Raw genomic sequence first — 26,963 nt, forward strand, 5'->3', positions numbered from 1 at the left:
GGAAGTGTAGTTCGCTAAAGGTTCTGGGAACCGCAGCTCTGAGAAGGGGCAAACTAAACTTCCTAGGATTCTTTGGGGGTGAAGCCGTGGGCTTTAAACGTAGGGATATGACCCCCTGTTTCCTTCACACAGCAGCAGGTGACAGAGTGGCTTGGTCATCAATCCCTCTTCCTGGGGAATTCCAGAGAGAAAATAGAGTAAAATAAAAATATGGCAGCCTGAGAAAGGAGACATTTAGAGGTGGGAACTTTAACCTACAGATTTTATAGGCAAAATTTGTTTGGATGATAAAAACAGCCACTTGCTTGTTCTGTGACTGGGCTAAGCTCAAGGCCATCTCTATTTTGACATTTGGATGGAGGAATGAGGGGCAGGTAGCGCTGCCCCCTCAAGATGGCTACAGGAGGCGCATCAGAACCAGACTTGCACGAGCCCCAAACACAGTCTCTCTTCCTCTCTCTTTTCGACCCTCTGCTCCCGGTTCACAGCCTTCGTGCCTTTCGAGGCCGGCAGCCATTGTGTGGGATCGGGGTGTCATCTGTAATGGAAATCACCTCCAAGCCACCCATGGTAAGTCCTTTGATGGCTGCCTGAAAGAGAAAGAGATGAGTGTTTTTTTCCACCCTTCAGACAACACAACATTTAGCTTCCTGCATGGGAAGACAAGAAGCTGACTCAGGCCCCATCTGCACTATACCTTTAAAACACACTGTGGTTTAACCAATTTAGCAGTCATGGCTTCCCCTCAAAATGCTGTTTGTTAAAGGTGCTGAGAGTTGCCAGGAGACCCCCTGCTCCCCTCTCGGAGCTATAATTCTCAAGAGTTCTCTGGGAAGAGGGAACGATGGTTGCACCACTCTGCAACTCCGTGAGAAGAATTAAGGAGTCTTAACAACTCTTAACAAACTACACTTCCCAGAGTTCTTTGGGAGGGAAGCCATGATTGTTTAAAGCAGAGTGCTGATTGGGCCTTATATGGAATCAGACCAGTTTGTTGTCGAAATCAGGCTTTCCAGACCTTCCACCATCCCTGACCACTGGACATACTGCCTGGGGATGATAAGAACTGTAGTCCACAACAGACGGAGGGCATGGGTTGGGGAATCCTGGGTCTACATAGTGATTTGCAGCGGTTCTCCCAGCCTCACCTGGAGATGAGCCAGTGTAGTGTAGTGGTTCGAGTGGCCGACTAGGAGCTGGGAGACCAGGGTTCAAATCCCCGCTTGGCCATGAGGTTTGGGTCAGCCACTGCCTCTCAGCCTAGCCTACCCCACAGGGTTGTTGTGGAGAAAAAGGAGGGATATAAATGCAATAGATGAATAAGATGCTGCATATTGAACCCAAGACCTTCCCTGACCACCTTCCTATCCGGTCTGTGGTGTCCTCTCCATCCTCTTCCCACTACTGCAATTCGGTTTGTGGGAAAAACCCTTCTATTAGAGCCAAGCGAAAGTTCCCCTCTCTCCATGCTTAATTACAGCTTGGGGGTAGGCGGGGATGTTTTCGGGGGGGGGGCTACAGTGGGAGAGGGAAAGCTTCTCCCCATGTGCTGTGGCCCCTGTGAAAATGGCACCCTTTGTATGGCAATTAGGCTTTAGTGTGGGGGACGCAACTCTTCTATAGGTTCCCAGTAGAAGGGTCTATTCTCCCCCCCCCCCTCGCGTAACTGCTTCAGGGGTGGTGGGGGGGGGAAGAGATGTATTTATTTATTAGATTTATATACAGCCCTTCATCAAAAGATCTCAGGGCGGTTCACAAGATAAAAACATGAGATCAAACCACAAATAAGTAGTTAAAACAAAAGCAAGAGAACAATAAGGTAAAGGTAAAGGGACTCCCGACCATTAGGTCCAGTCGTGACTGACTCTGGGGTTGCGGCGCTCATCTCGCTTTACTGGCCGAGGGAGCCAGTGTACAACTTCTGGGTCATGTGGCCAGCATGACTAAGCCGCTTCTGGCGAACCAGAGCAACGCTCCGAAACGCCATTTACCTTCCTGCCAAAGCGGTACCTATTTATCTACTTGCACTCTGATGTGCTTTCAAACTGCTAGGTTGGCAGGAGCAGGGACCGAGCAACGGGAGCTCACACCGTCGCGGGGATTCGAACTGCCGACCTTCTGATCAGCAAGTCCTAGGCTCAGCGCCACCCGCGTCCCTTACAATACGCCCCCCCAAAAAACCCACATTTTAAAGGCTGTAGAATATTAATCAGCTGAAGGCCTGGTTGAAGAGGAATGCTTTTTTGCTTGGCGCCTAAAGATTTATAAGGAAGGTGCCTGATGAACCTCCCCAGGGAGAACGAACAGCAGCTAAGGAGAGATGGGGAGGCTCAGTGGCCTGCAAGTTCAGGCAGAAACAAGACTCCAAATTGAGGCTACTTCCTTTGCCACAGGTCAGTTTCTCAATGGAAAAATTGCTTGACCCTTCATTTCCCAGAGTCACCTATGCATATAAATTAGCAAAGGCACGTTTTACGGAAAGTTTCACCCCAGAACTGTGTCTTGAGCCATGTAAGTTCTTGACAATCCCCATTAGTCCTCATCATCAACTGAAACAATTGGCTAATGTCCGTCCCCCACATTTGTTTCTGCTTCTACCTTTTAATTGTTGCAACTCTCCTGCTTTCAAAATTTAAAAGGCTGTGTGTTCCTTGGAGGCAGGGCAAGACTTGCCTTCTTCTATTTTGCCACCCTATAATGTGCCATCTGCACCAACAGCACCCAGGGTGGATTAAAATAGAATGGACTCTATGAAAAATGTTGGTCTGAAATTAAGAGAGACTTGGATAGTTGGACAAAATTGAAGCTTTCTTTGTTAGGCCGAATTGCTGCTGTTAAGATGAATGTATTGCCAAAGATGTTGTTTTTGTTTCAAACATTGCAGATTGTGGATAAGACAGAGTGCTTCCGGAAGTGGCAGAGAGATATATCTAAATTTGTCTGGCAGGGCAAAAAGCCCAGAATTAAGTTTAAGATACTAACTGATGCGAAAGAAAGAGGGGGCTTTGCCCTGCCGGACTTAAAGTTGTACTATGAAGCCGCAGCTTTTTGCTGGCTAAAAGACTGGCTACTTCTCGAAGACACTGACGTATTGGACCTGGAAGGTTTTAACAATGCTTTTGGTTGGCATGCATACCTATGGTACGATAATGTGGTGGGATAATGAGCTGCTTGTGCGTAAAAGCTTGATCCCTCAGAGCTTACTCAGTGTAGTGAAGCTCTGCCTTGAGCGGAGCCCTTTGGCATGGCTCCGTCAGTCGCTGGTAGAATCTGACAGTGGGCGTCTGCGGAAACGTTTCCAACATAAAAGCTGTTTGACGGAAATGCGTCTCCTGGATTCTCTGCGTGACAGTTTCCGGCGAGGGGTGGGGGTCCTTAAAGGGGGTCCTGATACCTCCTCACTGTTCTCACTGGAAGTATCCCAGAGCCTCCCCTCCGACTCCCTTTCCCTTGGAGCTCCTGCTCTCCCCCTACTGGTTCCCTCTTCTGCTGAAGTGTCTCTCCTATTCTCCTGGAGCCTTCCCACCACCTGTTCTTCCGATGGCAGTTCCCTGACAGATAAGGTTAAGATCAATAAGGTCTTTAAGAACCATATTGTCAGGAAAGCAGTATTTAATGTCTGGACAAAATACAAAGACTTATTGGAAAACAAAACTCCGAGGTGGCTTTCACCTCTGGGAGCTAAGGCCCGAAAAAGACCCAATATGGAGGCCAAATGGCCAAAATATTGGGAAATATTAGAAAAAGACGGAGACAATTGGAAATTGCAGAGTTTGGAGAAAATGAAGGATAAAGTGCGAGACTGGTTACATTACGCTCAGATTAAAGAAGTTTTTAAAAATGACAAAAAGGTAGGGTTCCAGGTGGAGAAATCGAAGTTGGAAACAGAATTGTTAGAACCAAAAACTAAGGTATTATCAAGAATGTATAACTTGCTGTTGAAATGGAATACACAAGACGAAATGGTTAAATCGGTTATGATAAAGTGGACTCAGGATATTGGGCATAATATCTTGTTTGAGGACTGGGAAAGGTTGTGGACCACTGGGCTGAACTTCACTGCATGTAATGCTTTGAAGGAAAATGTAATGAAAATGATATATAGATGGTACATGACCCCAGTTAAACTTGCCAAAATATACCATTTGTCTGATAATAAATGTTGGAAATGTAAAGAACATGAAGGAACATTCTTTCACCTCTGGCGGACTTGCCCTAGAGTGAAGGCCTTCTGGGAAATGATATATAATGAGTTGAAAAAGGTATTTAAGTATACCTTCACTAAGAAACCAGAGGCCTTCCTTCTGGGCATTGTCGGCCAGAAGGTGTTAAAGAAGGACCGAACATTTTTTATGTATGCAACAACGGCAGCAAGGATACTTATCGCTAAGAGCTGGAAAACTCAAGATCTACCCACACTGGAAGAGTGGCAGATGCAGCTGATGGACTATATGCAACTGGCCGAGATGACTGGTAGATTCGAGACCTGGGAGAAGAGACGGTTGAAGAAGACTGGAAGAAATTCAAGATTTATTTACAAAAGTATTGTAATTTGGTCGAAGGCTAAGAAGGATGCTAGATCATAAATAACTGCCTACCATTGAATTAGATTTGAATTTGACGATAAGTGAGATTGAGGAAAATATAAAATTTTTGGAGAATTATTAGATTAAATTAATTGAACGAGATTTAAGAATGTAAATAAGATGATAAATTGCTGGAAAAAGTTCACAATGATGTAAGTGGGAGTGGGAGACGTGAGGGAGTCCAAAGAAGTTTTGAAAAATGTGTTATGATACATGTTACATTGTTTATCATTTTTGCATTTTGTATTTAAAAAAATCTCAATAAATATTTATAAAAAAAAATAAAAAAATAAAATAGAATGGACTTAAGCTTGTAATGTCCATTAATTTCAATGAGCACAGCAGGACCAATGAGAATCCTCAGTAAGGAAACGCAGGCACTTACCAACCGGCCAGGTCCTAGGCCTTTCACCACAACTCGGACGTGGGACACACCCTTCGCCGAAGCTTTCTGAGTGGGGAAAACAAAGACGTTTTGCACATTTAGCCAAAGAGCCACCCCCACGTTCGGTCTCCACATTTGCTGTTGCTATTAAACAGTTCTCAAGCACCTGACATTTTCTGAGCGCTGCATATATAAAGACTGTCCCTGCCAGCAAGGTCATGCTCTCACAGACATCTCATCAAAGGAAAATGGAACAGGGAGGGAAGAGGAAAGCAAGCTGCTCCTTCTCTGGTCGGTGGATGGGGCCAGGTTGGTCTGTGTCTTGCTTGGTTTTTAAGCACCTTCACATTGTGCTTGAGCCAAAAATCACCCCTCCCCACCGGAGCAGCTTACTAAATCTATACAAAGACAGTCCCTCAGGCTTGCAACAAGAGCATGAGCTTTGAATGTCATTGAGGTGGGCAGCCTCCTAGAGACAAACCTTCCTGTTTAGGGTCAGTACCTGAAATATAATAATAATAATAATTATATTATTATTATATATTATATATTATTATAAATATAACATGCCACTAGAACAGTGTTTCCCAACCTTGAGTCTCCAGTTGTTTTCGGACTACACTTCCCATCATCCCTGACCACTGGTCCTGCTAGCTAGGGATTATGGGAGTTGTAGTTCAAAAACAGCTGGAGCCCCAAGGTTGGGAGACACCGCCCTAGAATACAGTGGCTTGCGAGGAGACCTCTCTCCATAGCAGGAAGGATGAAGGGGGGAAATAGTATGGTGTGTGTGGGGGGGGGGACGCAGACAATTTTAGGATTGTGTCTGTCATTTTGATGGTCACATTTCTTTCTATATATTTATTTACATACTTATTGCATTTATACCCCACCTTTCCTCCAAAATGCTCAAGGTGCAGTGAATCGTTCTCCTCCTCTTCTGATTTAACCTCCCAACAGCCTTGCAAGGCTGAGAGCGAATCCCCCAATGAGCTTTGTGACTTTGGTGGGGATTCGAACCCTGGTCACCCGGGTCTGGGTCCAATGCTCTAACCACTACGGCACACTGGATTAATGATTTCCTTAGGAAGAATGGGAAGTCAGCAACTGAGCAGCTGCTTGGTGGTGAAGAGGGAGAGAGAGCAGAGTTGCTAGATCTTGACTGCAAAGAAGCTTTTTGGAGTTGCATAAAACTGAGAATCGCAACAAATGTGGCTTAGGAAAGCAGCTGCCGTCCGAGAGAAGGTTACAACCCTTTTCAGCTTAGGTAAAACGGTGGGTGAGGAGCAACTTGATAAGACGATGGGATGTTGAGAACCAAGTAGATAAGAAATCGTTCTCCTCCCTCTTTGGTAATGTTACATTCCGGAGCCATTCAACAAAGCAGAACATTGGCAGGCGGAAGGCAAGCGAATCTTTCTTCACACAGTTGAGCTGTGGAACTCACTGCTACAAGAGGCAGGGATTGCCAACACCTCGGATGGCTTTAGAAGAGTAGACAAATTCATGGAGGCTATTGACAGCTAGTAAACCACAATGGCCACGTTGTGCCTCCACTGTCGGAGACCATATTGCCTCTGAGTAAGAGTGGTTGGGTACTGAAGATGGGAAAAGTCATGCCTTCCAAGTTCTGGTTGTGAGCATCCCAGAGGCATCTGACCGGCCCCTTGGAGGCAAAAATGCTGGACTAGATGGGCCCTTGGCCTGTTCTAAGAAACCACAAATAAGAGAATTATCTTCTTTTTTAAAATAATGGTGATGGATTGGAAACTGCAGGAAAAGAGCTTTGCAGTTGCAGAGGTACCGACGGGGCTTGTGCAAATAGGCTCTAAGTGGTAGTGGTTTCCTCTCTATCAGCCATATTGCGTTAAAGGGAAAAGGGCATTCTGGGAGGAAGGGAACTGTAGGGAATGGGACTGGGTGATGCTTCGGGTCCCTTCTAACACTACAGTTCTATGATTCTATGAATTAAGATGCAAAAAAAGAGAGATAAAAAGCAGGCTGCGGATGAGAGTTATGGCCTTGTAATGTGAGAGAACTGGCTACATTTGCAAAACTGAAATGTTACGTTCTAGGGCATTTAATCCTACCGCAGTGGCATTGTTAAATGTATTCTACTTCCAAACTGGCTACTGGCAACTTTCTAGAGAGAATATGGGATACCCTGACTATAATATGGGAAGGTTGCCATCTAGTGGCTATTTTAGTTGTCTTTTCTTCTACAGCAATACTGCAAATACAAATCTTAGAAATAAATAATTAGGGTGATAGTCACATGTTTGTCCTACTCAGAGTAAGCCCACTGAATTTAATGAATGTGGCTGACTTAGGCCCATTAATTTCAATGAGCAGGACCAGTGCTCATTCAGGGCACACAGGAACTTTTCCCTTTATAATGCTCATTCCCGTTTTCTGAGCCCACTTAAAACATACACCAACACCCAGAAAGCTGTTAGCAAGACCCTTGGGACACCAAGAACTGACAATACACATCCATCATCTCTGCGCAGAAGCTCTTCACAAGCACTCTGGACTGAACTAGACGTAGGAGAAAACCAATTTCCATCTTGAAAGAATGTGCAAAACTAAATGGGTTAATGAGTCAATCAAGTGAGGGAACGAGCCCCCAAATAAGAAGGGGGCTCTGTTTCAACGAAAGAGTGATCATTGCAGGCCTTTTCTCACTGGCCTTAGTGCTGTACTCAGATATTTCCTTTTACACTATGCAGCCACAAGCCTGGGTTTGCCACTGAACCAACGGCATGTTTTCTATTGCTTGTGCAAACATCTTTGTGATCAAGATCTTGCTGAGAATTGAGGGCTCCAATGTCTTCTGGGTGGAGAGGGGAAGATTTCAATATCAAAATCACAGGTTGACAAGCTAATGGAGGTGGGTTTTTTATTATTATTATCTGCTGGTTACTGGGTGGGAATATTGTTTTGTTTCTTGGAGGCATGCTGCCAATGTTTTCTATCACTTTTATTGGGGGGCTGCCCCCCTCATACGTTCCTTCAAACATTAACGTGTTATATGACCCCCTCCTTCACTTTTTCTACAGTACAATGTACAGTGGTACCTCAGTTTTCAAACGTAATCTGTTCTGGAAGACCGTCCGAGTTTGAAACGGTCAAAAACCCAAAACTCAATAACTGACAGCTAGGCCTCGGGATCTTGCACTCAGTGTTTCCTGTTCGACTTCCGATGTGTGTTCGAAAACCAAAGCATTTACTTCCGGGTCTATGGCGTTCGAAAACCGAAATGTTCGTCAATGGAGATGTCCGAAAACCACCGAGGTACCACTGTATTTATGCATATTTTTTTCAATGTCACTTAGAGACTCTTTGGATGACAAGTGACCAGTAAGTTTAACATCTAATAAAAATACTAGCATATATTTAAATGTGCAAAGAGTTTTGTGGCCATCATTTAGGTACAGGACGCAAGTGAGGAGCTCTGTGCAAATAACACAGAGCCAACACACTGGGATTCCCCGCCTGCGTCAAGAAGATCCGTCCAAGCGGGAAAACTGGCCCTCGCCCTCCCCCCTGGGGAAAACCTTTGCCTCCAGAGGTGCCGCGACTTGGATTTCACTCACAGCTGCTACTGCGATCCCCGTGGTCTGTGCTGCAATGGCGGTGGCCTTCCTGGCGCTCTTGAACCCTTCGCTACCGCAGGTCGACAGGGTCAAGGCGGCGTTCTCATGCGAGGTGATCAGGATGTGAGTGCTGCAAGGAGGGAAGAGAAGAGGGCATGGTTTCCACACTTCTGTCACGTCACTCCTCGCTTGCCTTTTCTCTAGACTAAAAAAACCCCAAATGCTGTAACCTCACAGCGGAAACTGCTCCACCCCCTTCGTCATATACCTGAAGGAGCGTCTCCACCCTCATCGTTCAGCCCAGACAGTGAGATCCAGCTCCGGGGGCCTTCTGGTGGTTCCCTCACTGCGAGAAGTGAGGTTACAGTGAACCAGGCAGAGGGCCTTCTTGGTAGTGGCACCCACCCTGTGGAACGCCCTCCCACCCGATGTCAAGGAAATAAACAACTATCTGCTTTTCAGAAGACATCTGAAGGCAGCCCTGTTTAGGGAAGTTTTTAATGTTTGATGTTCTATTGTGCTTTTAATTATGTTGGGAGCCGCCCAGAGTGGCTGGGGAAACCCAGCCAGATGGGCGAGGTATAAATAATAAAATCAGAGAGATGGCTGAAGATTGTAAAGACATTACCAGTCAGCTTTCACAGTCTGACTGTCATATACTTAACCCTCGAATGTCCGCCAAAGGGAGTAATATATTCAATAATAACTCCAGTCTCATACATGTATTAATTTTAGCTGTACAATGGTACCTTGAGTTACATACACTTCAGGTTACAGACTCTGCTAACCCAGAAATAGTACCTCGGGTTAAGAACTTTGCTTCAGGATGAGAACAGAAATCGCACAGCAGTGGCGTAGCGGCAGCAGGAGGCCTCATTAGCTAAAGTGGTGCTTCAGGTTAAGAACTGACCTCCAGAACGAATTAAGTTCTTAACCTGAGTTACCACTGTAATTCAATATCCTTGTAGATCTTTAATATTACAGAGGGCTACAGCCAATGGCTCTAAACATATAGCAAATAATTGTGGGGAAGGAGATGGGGGCATCCCTCTTTAGCCCTGCTCATGAGTCTCACAGAATTATAGGAATTAGTGTGAACCGGTGCATAATTTTCTTTATATAGAACCTTAAAGGTAAATGTAAAGGTACCCCTGACCGTTAGGTCCAGTCACGGACGACTCTGGGGTTGCGCACTCATTTTGCTCTATAAGCCAAGGGAGCCGGCGTTTGTCTGCAAACAGCTTCCGCATGACTAAGCTGCTTCTGGCGAACCAGAGCAGTGCATGGAAACACCGTTTACCTTCCCGTGGGAGCGGTACCTATTTATCTACTTGCACTTTGAGGTGCTTTCGAACTGCTAGGTTGGCAGGAGCTGGGACTGAACAAGGGGAGCTCACCCCGTCACAGGGATTTGAACCGCCGACCTTCTGATCGACAAGTTTAGACCACAGCGCCACCCGAATCATATAGAACTTTAATGGCATTTGATATTATTATTTTTGCAAAACGTTGTGTAAAACCATCCACAGCTAAGTCAGGTTGGCTCTCACCTCAGACATTTCCATGTTGTCTTTATTCAGCCCCATCGCTAAAGGGGGACAGATCCCCACCCCAAACTGCACGCTCGGGGCAAATCCACCACAGGAGAAACTTGCCACTTACTTGTTATATGTAGCTTTGATGTGAGCTATTGGGATCTCTTCGAACTTCTTCCCATCCCACCGCAGAGTGCTCCCTTTCCCTGGTGCCGGGGGGTAAAAGCTGAAAAGTGAAATGGGAAGGGAGAATGTGAAGTTTTGATGCAAAACTTAACATGGTCTGGGCATTCAGAGAAGAACCTCTGTGTGGCTTGGGGAGGTTTAAGAAGTCTTAACAGCAAACAGTGCACTTGGCTTACTCTTGCTTCACCTTGCCCATTCTCCTACCTTTAAGATGCTCAGGTTTAGTAAAATTAAATTGGGACTAAGCAGGCATCTCCCTCACCCTAATTTCATTAACTCATTCACAGATGGCTCAGAGGCCCCCTCACTCAGTGTTAGAAATTAGCCAGGTGCCCGGTGCATTTCTGCAACTGGCATGGGTCCACTTGCAACCCTGTGGAGATCTCTGGATACCAGATTAGCGACTGACATCTCTATCTGGCTGCAGCCTCCAGCTTTCTTAAACAGGCAAGCAGAAGAGCATATATTTTGCATTTACAGCCCATCTTTTTCTCCAAGGAGTACACCACCTCCACAGTTAATGCCTGCAGTGACTCTGTGAGCTAGGCTAAGAGGCTGTGACTGGCCCCAAGTTACCCTTTGAGCATCATGACTGAGTGGGGATATGAACCCTCATCTCCCAGGTCCTAGTCTGACACTCTAACCACTGAACCATACTGGCTTCCTACAGTACTTCTGTTTCGGGGCAGCTATATAAATCACGTAGGTTAAAAAAATATATAGGGAAAGCAAAATGTCACTTAGAGAAGGATCTCAAATATTTTCCTTGAAGCTTGAATTTCTTTTATTCTCGGTTGGTTTATTTGAGGTTTTAATGTGCTGTAAACTGCTTTGAGATTTTTCCTGTAAGCTGCACCTGCAAATTAGCCGCACCTTTAAAATTCAAGGTGGTGGTGGTGGAGACAATACCCAAATATGAGCCAGCTATTTTATTTTTCTTTACCTGAAGATGCAAAAAAAAAAAAAAAAAAAAAAGGCAGGAAATCTAGGGGAGGGACAGTAACTCAGAAGTAAGGTGTCTGCTCTGCATACAGAAGTCCCCAAGGTCAATTCCTGATATCTCCAGGTAGGGCCAGAAACATCCCTTGCATGAGATCCTGGAAGTCAGTGCAGACAATACTGAGCTAAATGGACCAATATTCTGACTTGGTATAAGGATCCTATAGGTACCACCCCTCAGTGTGGTTTTGTATCACACTGCGAAGTTCAGAGGCTTGGCAGCACAGTGACACTTGAAGCCACATCAGAGTGAGGGCAGTCCTTCTCGCCCTCTGTCTTTGCATGGACACAAAAGAAGAACAGGTACACAGCAGGAGCGAAGTCACTGCCAGGACCACAAACACTGGTTGAAGGAGGGGAGGGATGTGTGCAAATTGGGACCTCCTGGGTGCACACTGGCTCTCTCCCCCCGAAATTCAATTTTGAAACATGTGAGACTAAGCTGCAAACAAAACAATTTCAAAGCATTTCACACAATTCTAAAGGCAGTTTGCAACCACAGGCAGAAAGATGCAACTCCAAAAGAGCCGAGATCAATAAGCAATCTTCTGGAAAGGGACTCCAGAAATCTGTTTTCAAATTTCCTACGGTTTCTGCGTGTTCCTTGAGGTGGTCCCTTTGGGTCACAGGATACTGGGCCCTCTGAATGTCACAACAGCAGTGCCTCATGCCTTTTTTCGAAACCGCGTGAAACGACACCTCACCTGAAGTCGCTGTTGTTCGCAGCTTCTGCCTCTTCTTCAGCAGCTGGGCTGGCGGAATTCCCAGTTTGCCCTTGAAGTCTCTGGATACTTGTCTGCACACCACGAGACAGGGTAACCCTGCAGTTGCCATAAGGAGAGAGAAGCCGGAGGTTGCAGGTTAGCATAGCTAGAGCAGTGACTGGAAAAAACAACAAAACCGCAGACTGATGGAGTTTTAAAAATTAATTTTCAGGACTGGCCAATCAAATTCCACCTGCTGATAATCGCTGGATTTAAAGGATGGGGGCACTTTTAAAAGGCAAAAGTTGTACATGCAGTGTGTTCCTTTTCAGGGTACCCAGCTATGCCTTTCCAGGATGCTCCCCCTTCTAGGTTCCCTTCAGTTCCATCTCCTCTCCCCTAGAATCCCCCTCTTTCCCCTACCCCTGAGTATTCTGTGACTACCAAGCAATCTCCCTCCTTCCACAAGTTATTATGTACTTTTGAAGCTCACCCAATTTCGCCAAAGCATCCTCCCCGAGTGTGGATACTGCCATTTTGTCTACGCAGGAGGCCACAGTGGGAGAACGGGTTCCGGGTTCAAATCCCACAATGGCGCTCACTGGGTAGCCTAAGCCCGTCACACTCTCTCATGGCGTGAAGAAAGGAAATAGATGGATTTTCGCTCCCCTTCTCCCAATTGCATAATACTAGAGCCTAGGGACCGCCCAGTTAAGCTGAATGTTGGATGATTCAGGACAGAAAGGCATGAAGTACTTCTGCATGCAGCACTGGGCTAAACTCTGAGACTCGCTCCCACAAGATGCGGTGAAGCCTCCAAATACCAGTTGCTGCTGGAAATCACAAGTGGGGAGAGCGATGTCACACTCAAGTCCTGCTTCCGAACTTCCTACAGGCATCTGGGGGGCTACTGTGAGAATCAGATTCTGGATTTGATAGCTGTCTTGGTCCAATTGAGCAGGAAAGTACTTGTAAATGATCTACCATGCAGGGCGGTTGTGAGAATAAAACAAGGAGGAGCAAGGGTAAGAGAAGAAAACTCACATATACTGCCCTGAACAATTTGGAGGATGCTTAAGGGTTTGTTCTTGTTTTTTTAAAGTAGTAAATAAATCAACTAATGGTTTCCACATAGAGAGAAAATATATAGATCAAAGCCTCACTGTTGATTTTCAAACTCACCCACCTCACAAGGCTCCCCCCCCAAGTGGTTTTCTAAAGGCCATCAGAATTGTTCAATACATTTGCAAGACATTTACTATTGTCATTCCAGCGCACCAAAAGAGGGAATTAAAAACCAGACAACACTTGAAATACTAGTCAAGAATAATAAAAAGGGCAATCAGTTGTGTATTTTAACACCCACTCCCTGAAAACACCTTCTTAATTCAAGGATGTCTAGAATGAATGGGGTGGGGGTGGGGGGTGGGGAACCCATGCATTGTCACTTCAATAGGAAGAGGGCCATTTTCACTGCAAGTCTGTATTGCTACTTCAACAGCATACGTTATGAAGAGCGTATACAATTAAGAATATCACCCACAAAAGAAGTTCATCTGCAGACCTTGTCCAACCACGCAACATTGTTCAACCACTCCTAGCAATTAATTAAACGGGCTCATCTATAACCTTGCTGAACAGGATGGAGAGGAAGAGATTGCTATCGCTTCAGCAGATCGCAAGCGTTTCCATGTGAACCAACGGCCTTGCTGCAATAGCCACCAACTCCTGTGGCATCAGAAGAGCTGGGAGGATTTTAAAAAACAAACCAACCAAAAAAACAATGCCTCTCACAGCTCTGGGGACTTTAAAATATTTGATTGGGTTTAACAATATTTTTTAACCTGCTGATAAGTGCAACGGTGCCCTCACAAAGAGTTGAGTGCTTAATAAAAAGTTGCAGCAGAAGAACAGGAGAATCTGCTCCAGAGATGCAAGCGATGGATGGATATCAATTAAAGGCAGCCAGGAAGTGGAAGGTGTTCAAAAGGCCTCCCAAGTGCCAGAGCTGAAGGGGCAAGTCCATGATTGTTTCAGGACCCTTGCTGAGTAGCGCCCATCTCGTTTGCTCACCATCCTAAAAGGCAGGCACCCTTGGTAGATCTCAAGTGTATGGGCAGGGTTATACAAGTCAAGGTGGCCTTCACAAGACCTGGGCTGTAATATCTTCATCCCTGGTCTGTCTACCTACACAACAAAACAGTGGTTCTGTCCCCTTTCCCCCAACAGCCGAGAAATTTGGTAGCATCTGGAAGGGAAAGAGATGTGTCTGAAATACTACAGTGGTACCTCAGGTTAAGTACTTAATTCGTTCTGGAGGTCCATTCTTAACCTGAAACTGTTCTTAACCTGAGGTACCACTTTAGCTAATGGGGCCTCCTGCTGCCGCCGTGCTGCCGGAGCACTATTTCTGTTCTCATCCTGAAGCAAAGTTCTTAACCCGAGGTACTATTTCTGGGTTAGCGGAGTCTGTAACCTGAAGCATCTGTAACCCGAGGTACCACTGTACTGAACTTCAGACAATTCTCAGCTTATGCAAAGGTTGCATTCCAAGGATAGTACGTAAACTAAACTTGTGTATAGCTGGAACACATTGGATGTGTTGGGGGTGAGGATTGCCAAAGTCGTCCCCCCCTCCAGATGCCTGCCCCCTTTTATTTTTGCCAAGCACATAAAGCTGAATGTGCAGAAGTTAAATGTGCAGTTGTGTGTTATCAGCCTTCCCTAACTTGGTGCCCTCAGATGTTTTGGACTACAACTGCTGGCTGGGGCTGATGGGAGCTGCAGTTCAAAACATCTGGAGGGCACCAAGTTGGTAATGGCGCCTGCCGTGTGGAACGCCCTCCCATCAGATGTCAAAGAAACTAACAACTATCTGACATTTAGAAGACATCTGGATGCAGCCCTGTTTAGGGACGTTTTTAGTGACTGATGTTTTAATGTATTTTTAATCTTTTGTTGGAAGCCGCCCAGAGTGGCTGGGGAAACCCAGCCAGATGGGCGGGGCATAAATAATAATAATAAAGCTGTATGAACATATGAATCTGCTATGTATCCAACACGGTCATCTGGGATAACCTGGTGGCAGCAGCATTCCCATTGACCAGGTTTTAAGAACATAAGAGTCTGAATTAAAATAAAAAACTAAAATAAAAAGATCAAATTATAGTCCAAATCGAAGTATTATGATTGGATGTATTAATTGGATTTTTTTTATTGGAAAATCAATAATAATGATTTTTTTAAAAGAACATAAGTGCCTGCTGGATCAGGCCAATGACCCATCTAGCCCAGTTTCTCACAGTGTCTTTAAAATGCTGTGTGCTACTGCCAGTAGTTCCAGACAGGCTGGGGCAAGGGACATTTCCCCAAACCTAGGATGCTTTTAATGGAAGATGTCTGAACCTGGGACTTTCTGCAGGGCTCTCCCCACACAGATCTATGGGCCCATCCTTTAAAGGTAAAGGGACCCCTGACCATTAGCTCTAGTCGCGGCTGACTCTGGGGTTGCAGCGCTCATCTCGCTTTATTGGCCGAGGGAGCCAGCATACAGCTTCCGGGTCATGTGGCCAGCATGACTAAGCCTCTTTTGGCAAACCAGAGCAGCACACAGAAACGCTGTTTACCTTCCCGTTTACCTTACCTATTTATCTACAGTGGTGCCCCGCAAGACGAATGCCTCGCAAGATGGAGAACCAGCTAGACGAAAGGGTTTTCCGTTTTGGAGGTGCTTCGCAAAACGAATTTCCTATGGGCTTGCTTCGCAAGACAAAAATGTCTTGCGAGTTCCTGCGGGGTTTTTTTCCTTTATCCCCCTTTTTCTAAGCCGCTTATCTGCTAAGCCGCTAAGCGCCGCTAATAGCGCTAAGCCGCTAAGCCGTCAATGGGCTTGCTTCGCAAGACGAAAAAACCGCTAGACGAAGAGACTCGCGGAACGGATTAATTTCGTCTTGCGAGGCACCACTGTACTTGCACTTTGCCGTGCTTTCGAACTGCTAGGTTGGCAGGAGCAGGGACCGAGCAATGGGAGGTCACCCCATCACAGGGATTCGAACCGCCGACCTTCTGATTGGGAAGTCCTAGGCTCTGTGGTTTAACCCACAGCGCCACCCGCGTCCCCTTTAACTACCGGTAAATCACTTTACTCTCTCAGTCATGCCGATAAAGCCCAAAGGAGGTTTTTCATCCCGTGTTCTTGAAATAAACACATTATTGTACTAAAGCAGCGGGGAGCCCGCGGCCTCTGAATTGGGGATCAGCGCCCAAAGTGACTGCGGTGGTGGTACTCAGCTATTTCTGGTGGGCCACAAACCCAGCCGAAAAGCTGCCTCTCAAGATCCCTGCTTGAGAGATTGCACATACGAGAGACTGGTTGGAGGTCATTGAGCATGGCCGAGTAGGGATTCAAACTTAGATCTTCCCAAGTCTTAGTCCGAAACGTTTTTCCACTAGCTTGTGCATCTAAAGGTAAAGGTAAAGGTACCCCTGCCCGTATGGGCCAGTCTTGACAGACTCTGGGGTTGTGCGCCCATCTCACTTAAGAGGCCAGGGGCCAGCGCTGTCCGGAGACACTTCCGGGTCACGTGGCCAGCGTGACATCGCTGCTCTGGCCAGAGCCAGAGCCAGAGCCAGAGCCGCACACGGAAACGCCGTTTACCTTCCCGCTGGTAAGCGGTCCCTATTTATCTACTTGCACCCGGAGGTGCTTTCGAACTGCTAGGTTGGCAGGCGCTGGGACCGAGCAGCGGGAGCGCACCCCGCCGCAGGGATTCGAACCGCCAACCTTTCGATCGGCAAGCCCTAGGCGCTGAGGCTTTAACCCACAGCGCCACCTGCGTCCCTTTTTAGCTTGTGCATCTACGATGCTGCAAATCATTAACAGAATCACCGGGTACAGACGTCCCCCAGCATGGAGGCATGGGTGAAAGCTCCACCGGTTGGATTTCTGCCTTCCCTGCAAATTTTAAAGGCAGAAGAGCTCTGAAGGGAGACAAACCGCCTGGCATCCCCAACAGCAGCCTGCCCAGTGATGGCAGATGCTCCACCTGTTGGATTTCTGCCTTACCTACTGACTTCAAAGGCAGAAGAGCTCTGAAGGGAGACAAGCCGCCTGGCACCCCCAACAGCAGCCTGCCCAGTGATGGCAGATGCTCCACCTGTTGGATTTCTGCCTTACCTACTGACTTCAAAGGCAGAAGAGCTCTGAAGGGAGACAAGCCGCCTGGCATGCGCTCCCAAACTGAAGCCCTCCCAAACTGAAGCTCCAGAACTTTCCCCTCGACCAACCCAGCCCTCCCCCCGCCGGCCTGCGACTTCTTACCCCAAGCCGCCCCCCAAAAGCCCTCGCCGGGCAAGCGCCAACCAAGGAAGCATGATCCTTCCCCGCCACCGTCTGGATCCCTCTCGCCGGGCACCGCGAAGCTCTCGCAGGACGGTAGGGGCGGAGCTACAGCGGAAAGCTCTTCTCGCGGTTATAGGCGATGGCAAAATGGCGGCGCCCTCTCTACGTACAGAGTCTCTGCTTACGACTAATCCTAAAATGGCGGCGCCCAGGCCTGGAGAAAGCGTGGGCGGAGAGACGTACGGCGCCCAGGCCTCGACCATGGTGCGTTGTCGCCCCCTGCTAGCCAGCAATGGAAACTAGAGACGGATTTCCACCATGGAGATGGGAATTTCCTAGAGCTACAGGACGTAAACGTAACGAAAAGTCATAAATATATTAACGAAGAGTGATCATATCATTGTTCGGACACGGGTCCATTTTCGTGGAGAAATTTCTTTTAAGTTCTTTTACCTTCTTGTGAGTCGTATTGAGACTTTATTGTGTGTGTGTGAAAAACGACATAAATAATAGTAATTTTAAGAACCATTCTAAAAATAAAGCAGGGGCAGCTATTATGGTGACTGTCAGACTAGGACTTGGGAGGTGAGGGTTCAAATCCTCATTCGCCCATGAAGCTCACTGGGTGACCTTGGGCCAGTCACTGCCTGTTCAGCTTAACCTACTTTGCAGGGTTCTTGTGAAAATAAGATAAGGAGAGGGCGTTGCACTTCTTGGCGGAAAGGCTAAATAATTGTAATTATAAATGGGAAAATGAAATCGCCGGCAGCGTGTAACTCTTCATTCCTACCTCTACGGTCGGGTTGCCGCCGCGGTGCATTGTGGTCCGTCGGTGACAAACATGGCGGCGCCCTTCTCCAGGGTGCTTCTGAGCGGGGTTGCGGCGAACTGGCCGACCCGCGCTTGTTGGAGGGGCCTTTCCGGCGGCTCCGCGGCAGCCGGGCCGAAATGGAGGCTTTTCGGGGCGCTTTGCTTGCAAAGGCCGCCCAGAGTCAGTCAGGAGATGAGTCCGGAGGAGAAAGAAATGACGGAGCTGCTGCAGCAGGTGAAAGAGGCAGAGGGGCGCATGCGCACATCGGGTGGCGGGAGCAGCGTGTTGAATGGGAGAGGGGAGCCTCAGAGTGGCCGATGTAATAATTTGTTACTTACAAAAATTGAAATATATATATATATATATATATACACACACACATATATATATATTGCGTGTGTGTATATATATATATAGAGTGTATATAATTAACACACACATATATATATATACACACACACAACAAAAATAAAAGCAATATATATATATATATACATATATGTATATACACACACGCGCACACATACATACAGTGGTACCTCAGGTTACATATGCTTCAGGTTACAGACTCCGCTAACCCAGAAATATTACCTCGGGTTAAGAACTTTACTTCAGGATGAGAACAGAAATTGTGCTCCGGTTGCAGCAGGAGGCCCCATTAGCTAAAGTGGTGCTTCAGGTTAAGAACAGTTTCAGGTTAAGTACAGACCTCCGGAATGAATTAACTACTTAACCCGAGGTACCACTGGATATAGCTTTTAATTTTCTAAACAACAAATTGCCAGCCAATCTCTCCCCCACCCCCATTCAAAACCATATACAGTGGTGCCCCGCAAGACGAATGCCTCGCAAGACGAAAAACCCGCTAGACGAAAGGGTTTTCCGTTTTGGAGGTGCTTCGCAAAACAAATTTCCTATGGGCTTGCTTTGCAAGACGAAAATGTCTTGCAAGTTCCTGCGGGTTTTTTTTCCCCTTTCCCCCCCTTTTTCTAAGCCGCTTATCCACTAAGTCAATAAGCTGCTAAAAGCCGCTAAGCTGCTAATAGCGCTAATCCGCTAAGCCGTCAATGGGCTTGCTTCGCAAGACGAAAAAACCACTAGACGAAGAGACTCGCGGAACGGATTATTTTCGTCTTGCGAGGCACCACTGTACTGTAAAAGGTATTTTGCTGGATCAGATTGATAAAACTGCAATCCTAATCCCATTTACCTGAGAGTGTAGAATCACAGAATGGTAGACCTGGAAGGATATCGGCCACCATTTAGTCCAACCCCCTGCAACGCAGGAATCTCAACAAGTTAGTTGGACTTACTTCTGAGTAGGCATGGCTTGGTTTGCAGCCTAAAGCAGTGATGCGATTGTTGGGACTCCCTTCCCGGATTTCCCTAACTATTGTGGCCAGTCGTTGGGGGTGATGGGAGCTGAGAGTCCAGTAATATCTGGAGGAACCACAGGTCCCCTCTTGCTGCTTTAGGCTGCAATCTGAATCAGCTTTGCTCAGAAGCAAGTACAGTTAAATTCAGCGGGGGTTTCTCCTATCATCACTGGCTGATGGAGTTGAATGACATCTGGAGGGTCAAATAGCACCCTTCCTTCCCCTCCCAGTCAGCAGCTTCCCAGATTTCTCTGAGATGTTTACTTGGATGTCTACTTGCACGCAGATGAAGACAGCAGTATAGTGGTACCTCGGGTTAAGTACTTAATTCGTTCCGGAGGTCCGTTCTTAACCTGAAACTGTTCTTAACCTGAAGCACCACTTTAGCTAATGGGGCCTCCTGCTGCCGCTGCGCCGCCGGAGCACAATTTCTGTTCTCATCCTGAAGCAAAGTTCTTAACCTGAAGCACTATTTCTGGGTTAGCGGAGTCTGTAACCTGAATCGTATGTAACCTGAAAGCGTATGTAACCTGAGGTACCACTGTAATCTCCTGGTTTGTCCCTCCAACCCAGTAACTGGTGTTCACATGCAGTGGTCTGATGTTCGGAATTTAGAGGTCCCATTATCTTTATCTAAAAGATAATATGGAAAATTATTATACCATGTCTAAGGAATTATGCATTTATTTACTCTACCGTTTTATAACTGTCCTATGATTTTCAAACGAAGGGTGATATACAAATTTAATAAAAAACAATCATAAAAAAATAAAGGTTGCATTCCAGCATTGCCTACTCTTAAAAAGGCAGCAGCTATCCTGGGTCTTGGGCAGAGTTCCACCCTTTTAAAAAAAACAAATCTGTTGTTTTACTGCCTGGGACTTCTTTGGGACGAAAAGTGGAACAGAAATTTAACCAATTAGGGCTATATTCCTATTTAACTCAGAGTAGACCCATTAAAAGGGACGCAGGTGGCGCTGTGGGTTAAAGCCTCAGCGCCTAGGGCTTGCCGATCGAAAGGTCGGCGGTTCGAATCCCTGCGGCGGGGTGCGCTCCCGCTGCTCGGTCCCAGCGCCTGCCAACCTAGCAGTTCGAAAGCACCTCCGGGTGCAAGTAGATAAATAGGGACCGCTTACCAGCGGGAAGGTAAACGGCGTTTCCGTGTGCGGCTCTGGCTCGCCAGAGCAGCGATGTCACGCTGGCCACGTGACCCGGAAGTGTCTCCGGACAGCGCTGGCCCCTGGCCTCTTAAGTGAGATGGGCGCACAACCCCAGAGTCTGTCAAGACTGGCCCGTACGGGCAGGGGTACCTTTACCTTACCTAGACCCATTAAAAACAATGGGCACGAGTAAGTTGAGTCCATTAGATTCAATGGGTATATTCTGTGTAGTTGGGTATAGCCTTAATTCAGGTGTGGAAGACTCCAGATGCTGCTGAACTACAGTTCCCACCAACCCTGCCCATTGGCCATGCTTGCGGGGACTGATGGGAGCTGTAGTTCAACAATGGCTGGAGAACCAAAGGTTCCCACATATATCTTAAATAAATAAGAGGAAGGGGAGGATAAATGTACACACAATTATCATGAGATTCAGTGGAGCGAGAAAGATGCTCTGAAAGGCAGACACTTGAGCTGAGTCAAATTAAGTCCCGGTGAGTGAATCCAGATAGTGAAGGGGTGGATGAAGCTGCGCAGATGGGGCTCCCAAGGGGCTGGTGATTTCTAGTGTCTGTTCTTCCATGTGGTTCCAGCAGCTGGAAGCAGCTGCTAGTGTGGGAGAAGGAGGACAGAGCAGATCCTGCCAGCTTCCTGCATGATTGTTTCTGAAAGCCACTCCAAAATTGATTTCATCGTGCGGCAGAGCTCAGTTTAGTGAGATATGAATAAGGGACGTCTGAGGAAGGGGAGGTGAAATAAAGATGTTGAGCACTGGCAACAGTTCTGAGGCATGTAAGCCTTGTGTTTGGAGGGCCTTTGGCTGATAGCAACAAGGCTAAAAAACCTTCAGCGTAACAAATAGCACATCTAATCTTTGTAAGAGGTAATTTTCACAATTACCACTCAAGGGACAAGGTGTGTTTTTTTTGGGGGGGGGGTGACTGAGGTTCCCTGGATTCTGTTCAACATGCTACATCTTGTGTTACTGGTGTTGTATCTTGCATGCTGAAATCAAAAATCTCTTTCCTGCACATCTTAGAACATGTGGCCCTCCAGATGTTGCTGAACGGCTTCCCCCATAATCTCGGACCATTTGCCATACTTGATGAGAGTGGGAGGACCAGAAATTCCCCAACCTCATCTTAAACAATGCAGCACTCAGGAAAGTGATTTGCAGAAGGCTGCTGGCTGGGCTCTGGATCAGAGAGTTTTCTATTTATTTTGCTTTGCTAGGTCGAGATGGAGAAAAGCCTCTATTCAGACCACGAACTCCGCCGCTTTGCAGAGGAGGAGCGCCTGCGGAGGAAAAAAGACGATGACGATGCTGGGCAGGAGATCGTGCTGATTCAAGATGTGGAAGACTTGTGGGAACAGAAATTCCGGAAGTTCAATCCTGCCCCACGGATAACAGGTTCAAGCCCATGCTGCCTCCACCTACCTCATTGGGGTGGTGTTGGGCCAGTGGTAGGGGAGCCTCCAGTCTGAAGGCCAGACTTGGCCCATCAGACCCCCCCCCCCTCTTTGGCTTGGCAGGGGATTTTCCTTAAGCTGCAGCCACCTCCCCGCTAACATATGTCAGCTGGAAGTGAGCTCTGGGTTGTTACTTTGCTGGAGCAAGACTTGTTTCAGCTGATGGGCAAGACAGGAGCATATTGCTCCAGTAGCACCAACGGGTATGCATCGAAAGTGCTGCTAAAACAGAGGTGGGAAGACCAGTGGTTTAGCAGCAGTTTCAGTGCAAACCACTTGGTTGCTACAGGAGCAGCAAAGCCACTTGTGCTGCAGTTTCTGAGTGCTTGGGAAGCTCTGTGCAAAGGACTTTGACAGGGGGTGGGACGGGCCACATGTCAATTAGCCAGTGGCATAAGGACATCAGATGGCTGGCAGGTGGGTTGCCTTGCCCATCTGATGGCATGATGACAAGGTGATTGACAGGTGTTTTGTCCCACTCACCTGTCCAAAGTGGGCCCATGGGATGGGGTCAGATAAGGACATAGCCCTCAGGTCCAAAAGGGTCCCTTAGCCCTGTTGTTGGGGATGCCTGGTTCTAACTAGGCTTGGATTAATTCTAATCTGGTGAGAATAAAATACAGGGCAGTGTGCTAGGAAGGGGGAAGCTTTCATTAGCTATGTTTTTAGTAAGAGAAACTGGATTGTGTCCACAGGGAGTGTTATGTTCTTTACAGGAAACAGTAGAGCCCAATGATATCACTTCCAAATGATTAATGAATTAAACAACATTTATATATTGCTTGATTCTAGTTAAACCTCTGCAGGATTTATCAGAAATACTAAAATTTGAAAAAAAAAGTTTTAAAAACATTTAAACAAAATATTTTAAAGCAGGTGCTCAAAAGAGTACAGCAAACACACACACCTCTCTCAAAGTACTGAGGAAAGCTATGGTTTATAAAGACATTTAAAGTTTTCTACCCCCTGTTCAAAAATGGACACAGAAATGAGGCTTTGATTCTTAATGCTCCTGTTTTGATTTTTATCCTGTAAGCAGAGCAAGGAGTCCTTTAATTTCTCCGCTTTCCTTAAGAAAACAACAGCTTGAGCCCACGTTACTCATTAATAATCAGTCTAATAATCAGATGTGGCATAAGAACCAACGTAGTCATGATTCCTCCACTTGTTCACCTGGAGGCAAGGCAAGTGGCTATTTGCAACCCTCCGTTGAGCATCCAGCTGCCCACTCTTCAATTAGAAGTGGAAAGCTCGCATTCAAGCTCTCTGTTTGAAACAAACAGTGTTAAATTTGGCTAAATCCAACTTCTCTGCCTTAAATGATTTTGTGAATTGAGCGGGAGAAAGAAGGGCAGTTTATTTTTAGAGGTAGACGTTGCCAAAAGGTCACGCACTTCAGAATCTGTGCACCCCCCTGCAGGTATTTTTGTCTGAGCCCTACAAACTAAAAGCCAATTTTAATAAGTCTAATAAGATTAGACACCGAACTACTTCAATGACCTTTTTTAAAATAAAAAGAGAGGTGGGGGGAATACGCAATTCTGCTTGTCACCCAAAGGTGCAAAATATGATGTATGCTGTTCAGGTTGCAAGCGGCGTCCAAACTCTTCCTAGCGTGTTGTCTAGGCAACCTGAACTGAGTGTTGCTACTTGACATGGTTTCATGTGGCCTTTTCAGCAAAGACTTCTGGGAATCCCATTCATCACTGGCAGGCTAAATTCCTTTGACTCGTGGCTTCTTTCTTTGGCAGAGGCTGACAAGAAAAATGACCGGACATCTTTGAACAGGAAGTTAGACCAGAACCTTCTGCTCCTGGTTAAGCAGAAGATTGGGGACCAAGACATTTGGCTCTTGCCTCAAACAGAGTGGCAAGAAGGGGAGACTCTGCGAGCCACAGCAGAACGGGCTTTAGCCTCTCTCTCAGGTCAGTGATTAAGGTGTGCGTGGGTGGCACTGTGGGTCAAACCACAGAGCCTAGGGCTTGCCGATCAGAAGGTCGGTGGTTCGAATCCCCGTGACGGGGTGAGCTCTTGTTGCTCGCTCCCTGCTCCTGCCAACCTAGCAGTTCGAATGCACGTCAAAGTGCAAGTAGATAAATAGGTACTGCTTCGGCGGGAAGGTAAACGGCGTTTCTGTGTGCTGCTCTGGTTCACCAGAAGTGGCTTAGTCATACTGGCCACATGAACCGGAAGTTGTACGCTGGCTCCCTCGGCCACTAAAGCGAGATGAGCGCTGCAACCCCAGAGTCGGCCACAACTGGACCTAATGGTCAGGGGTCCTTTACCTTTATCTGAAACATTCTCACTATCTTCCCCTGTTGATAGGTACCTCTATTTCCCTTTCCTTTCTCCATATCCTCCCTTGTGTCTTATTTATCACAATTTTTTGGTAGATTGCAATCCCCTTCGGACGGGGAACTTGTTACCAATCTTATCTCTTAAATTACTTCTGGGCCCAGTGGGGGTTTTGGGTTAGGAGAGCAGGAAACTTTATAGAGAACGGAAGTTCCAGACCACTGTTTCCCAAAGTGAATTATATTGCCTGCTGGGGGCGGGCACTAGAGCAATCTAGGGGGCGGTAGTAGCCTTGGGTGCAATTGGCGGGGGCCGTTGGATAAAAATAAGGGGGCAGTGGAAGCATAAAGAAAGAAGAAAATTTTGAAAAGCCGTTTGGAAGTGTTTCATCTGTGTAATGACACTTACCGGTGTAACATAGAGTTAAATGTTACTATGCTTGATTTTCATAAATAATTTTATAATTTCAAGCTTCAAGGTTGTCTTTATTTACAACAATATCTTTACTATGTTGTAGGACGTAGGTAGAAATAAAGATACATAAATAATGCACCTTTGTCACTGCATATTTCTGTTTGTTTGCTTAAAGAAAGTAGATTTCCAGAGGGGCGCTGAGTAATATATTTTTTTTACCTGAAAAGGGGGCAGTAGGCCAAATAAGTTTGGGAATCTCTGTTCCAACAGTTTGTGGATCTTGTGTGTGAAGCACTTTCAGCATGTTGTACAAATGCTAAATATTATTCAGCATATTTGAGGCAGTTGGTGCCAGGGTCTATATATTCCAGCCAAAGACAGGCACCTTAAAATGGGGTGCAGGGGCAAAAGTCTTCATCACCAGGTATATTTTGCTGTCTCTGTATCACCTGATCTTACAAATGTTTCTTCCCTTGTTTCTTTTCCTGCCTGACTCCTGAACCTCCAAGGAACCCACACGGAGGCCAAGTTCCTAGGCAATGCGCCATGCGGCTTTTACAAGTACAAGTTCCCCAAGGCAGCCCAGACAGAAGACGGCACGGGAGCCAAGGTTTTCTTCTTCAAAGCCCTCCTCCAGGGCAGCCACTTGCCCTTGGCCAGTGAGAAAGTGGACTACGTCTGGGTCAGCAAAGGGGAGCTGGCGGACTACTTGAAACCCAAGTACCACTCCCAGGTTGCTCGCTTTCTTGTGGACTTGTGAGTGCTGGAGATGGTGTTTTTATCCCTGTGTCAAGATTACTGCTTGGGCGAAGAATTTGTTCAGTGTTTGTTTCACGTTTGCAGAGCCGTGTTTGGCCCTGGACAAGGATCCCATTTGTGTGCATATTTTCCTCTTCGCTAAATAAAAGAGTCCAAGAATCAACGAATCTGTCCTATGTTTAAGCTGTGTGCTCTTAAACACACACACACCTCCTGGCAAGGCTAGCGCAGCACAATAGACAGTACAGACAGCTGCCTCATGTTGAAGAATTAGAGAGGCTTTAGGTTAATTGAGAAAACCCTCTTGGGGTAAAACAGCCTTTCTCCTTTGGGCATCACAGTCTCAAGTGTGGTACCTGTTGCATGTCCACACACTCACACTCACTGATTGCTGTCACTTATATGTGAATGGGGTGAAAGCCACTTCCTTTTTGCACAGTTCTGTATGGGACATGCAAACAGAATTGGCTTTAATTGGATTTCTCACCTATTCCAGTTTCTGGGCACATTCAACACCTGTCTGTCTTCCCATCTCTTTTTATAGATGTTCTGAGTTTTACTACTTTTTTAAAGCACCTGGAAGATCAGGAGCAGATGATGGGCTGAAGTTGCCAGGGAGAAGACTTTAGATTTGACTGCTGGTTCCCCAATTCTTTAGTCGCCCATTGTAAGGCAATATTGTGGTACTCAATGGAAATGGCAAAAATTATTTAAAAAATCATCCTTCCACAATTCAAATATAAATGTTTTAACAAAATTCAAAATTCCATTTCACAGATGGCAAAGGGATACCTCCTCTACACTTGGATTGTGGAAGCAAACTGTAATATATTTGGACTGCAAAATTTATAGGGTTGGAGGAGGTTCGATACACTTGCAACTCCAGCAACAATTCAAAATTTAGTGCCTTTCATTTTGCTCTCTCTGTAACTTGATTTTCCAAGTATCTGTTGGCTCTAGAATACAGGGAATTTTAGAGGCCTTTGCAAAGATTACTTCAGTGAGTTCTCTTAACTTGGAAGAGGTGGGGCAGCAAACAGGAACCTGATCTAATTAGGGCAAATGGGGTTTTGCCCCACCAGCCTCGGCTTGCCAGCTCCCACCTGCCTGCCTTATTACACCCAGTCCAGGCGCTTCCCCTGGCTGTCAAGTTCCTTCTCCTCACTCTCAGTGTTGCCCTTGCAGAACTCCACAGTGAAAAGGATGGGGACAAATCTAGAAGCATTGGGCTTCATCTGTCATTGGCTGTAAAGGTAAAGGGACCCCTGACCATTAGGTCCAGTCGTGGCCGACTCTGGGATTGCGGCGCTCATCTCTTTATTGGCCGAGGGAGCCGGCGTACAGCT

The 26,963-nt window shown here is 46.5% G+C and overlaps 2 protein-coding genes across 3 annotated transcripts; one reads left to right on the forward strand and one right to left on the reverse strand.

Moving 5' to 3' along the window:
* Positions 1-248: 248 nt before the first annotated feature.
* Positions 249-17,610, reverse strand: MRPS11 (mitochondrial ribosomal protein S11). Of its 2 annotated transcripts, XM_079954401.1 has the most exons (7): positions 17,057-17,234; positions 14,179-14,239; positions 11,992-12,108; positions 10,230-10,328; positions 8,568-8,697; positions 4,972-5,037; positions 249-590 (listed from the first exon to the last, which is right to left on the reverse strand). In XM_079954401.1, the coding sequence occupies exons 1-7, from the start codon at positions 17,217-17,219 to the stop codon at positions 483-485; spliced, it is 744 nt and encodes a 247-aa protein (XP_079810527.1). In that variant the 5' UTR covers positions 17,220-17,234; the 3' UTR covers positions 249-482. The 2 variants fall into 2 exon arrangements, with proteins under 2 accessions (XP_079810527.1, XP_079810526.1); XM_079954400.1 differs by lacking the exons at positions 14,179-14,239; positions 17,057-17,234 and adding an exon at positions 17,312-17,610.
* A 536-nt stretch (positions 17,611-18,146) lies between these two features.
* MRPL46 (mitochondrial ribosomal protein L46) lies at positions 18,147-25,780 on the forward strand. Its single transcript, XM_079954399.1, has 4 exons — positions 18,147-18,377; positions 21,913-22,090; positions 23,901-24,074; positions 25,368-25,780. The coding sequence occupies exons 1-4, from the start codon at positions 18,174-18,176 to the stop codon at positions 25,616-25,618; spliced, it is 807 nt and encodes a 268-aa protein (XP_079810525.1). The 5' UTR covers positions 18,147-18,173; the 3' UTR covers positions 25,619-25,780.
* Positions 25,781-26,963: the final 1,183 nt, after the last annotated feature.

The sequence above is a fragment of the Podarcis cretensis genome (genome assembly GCF_951804945.1).
Source record: "Podarcis cretensis genome assembly, chromosome: 14".
In the NCBI taxonomy this organism is placed as follows: Eukaryota; Metazoa; Chordata; class Lepidosauria; order Squamata; family Lacertidae; genus Podarcis; species Podarcis cretensis.

What these genes read in the sequence shown, in the direction of transcription:
- MRPL46 (XM_079954399.1), top strand. Translation starts at nt 18,174, where the DNA reads ATGGCGGCGCCCTTCTCCAGGGTGCTTCTGAGCGGGGTTGCGGCGAAC. An exon ending in TCCTGCCCCACGGATAACAG is followed by an intron (nt 22,091 to 23,900) that starts GTTCAAGCCCAT and finishes TTTCTTTGGCAG; the next exon opens with AGGCTGACAAGAAAAATGAC. An exon ending in GGCTTTAGCCTCTCTCTCAG is followed by an intron (nt 24,075 to 25,367) that starts GTCAGTGATTAA and finishes TGAACCTCCAAG; the next exon opens with GAACCCACACGGAGGCCAAG.
- MRPS11 (XM_079954400.1), bottom strand. Translation starts at nt 17,595, where the DNA reads ATGGTCGAGGCCTGGGCGCCGTACGTCTCTCCGCCCACGCTTTCTCCA. An exon ending in GCGAACAACAGCGACTTCAG is followed by an intron (nt 10,329 to 11,991) that starts GTGAGGTGTCGT and finishes TTCACTTTTCAG; the next exon opens with CTTTTACCCCCCGGCACCAG. An exon ending in ATCAAAGCTACATATAACAA is followed by an intron (nt 8,698 to 10,229) that starts GTAAGTGGCAAG and finishes CCCTCCTTGCAG; the next exon opens with CACTCACATCCTGATCACCT.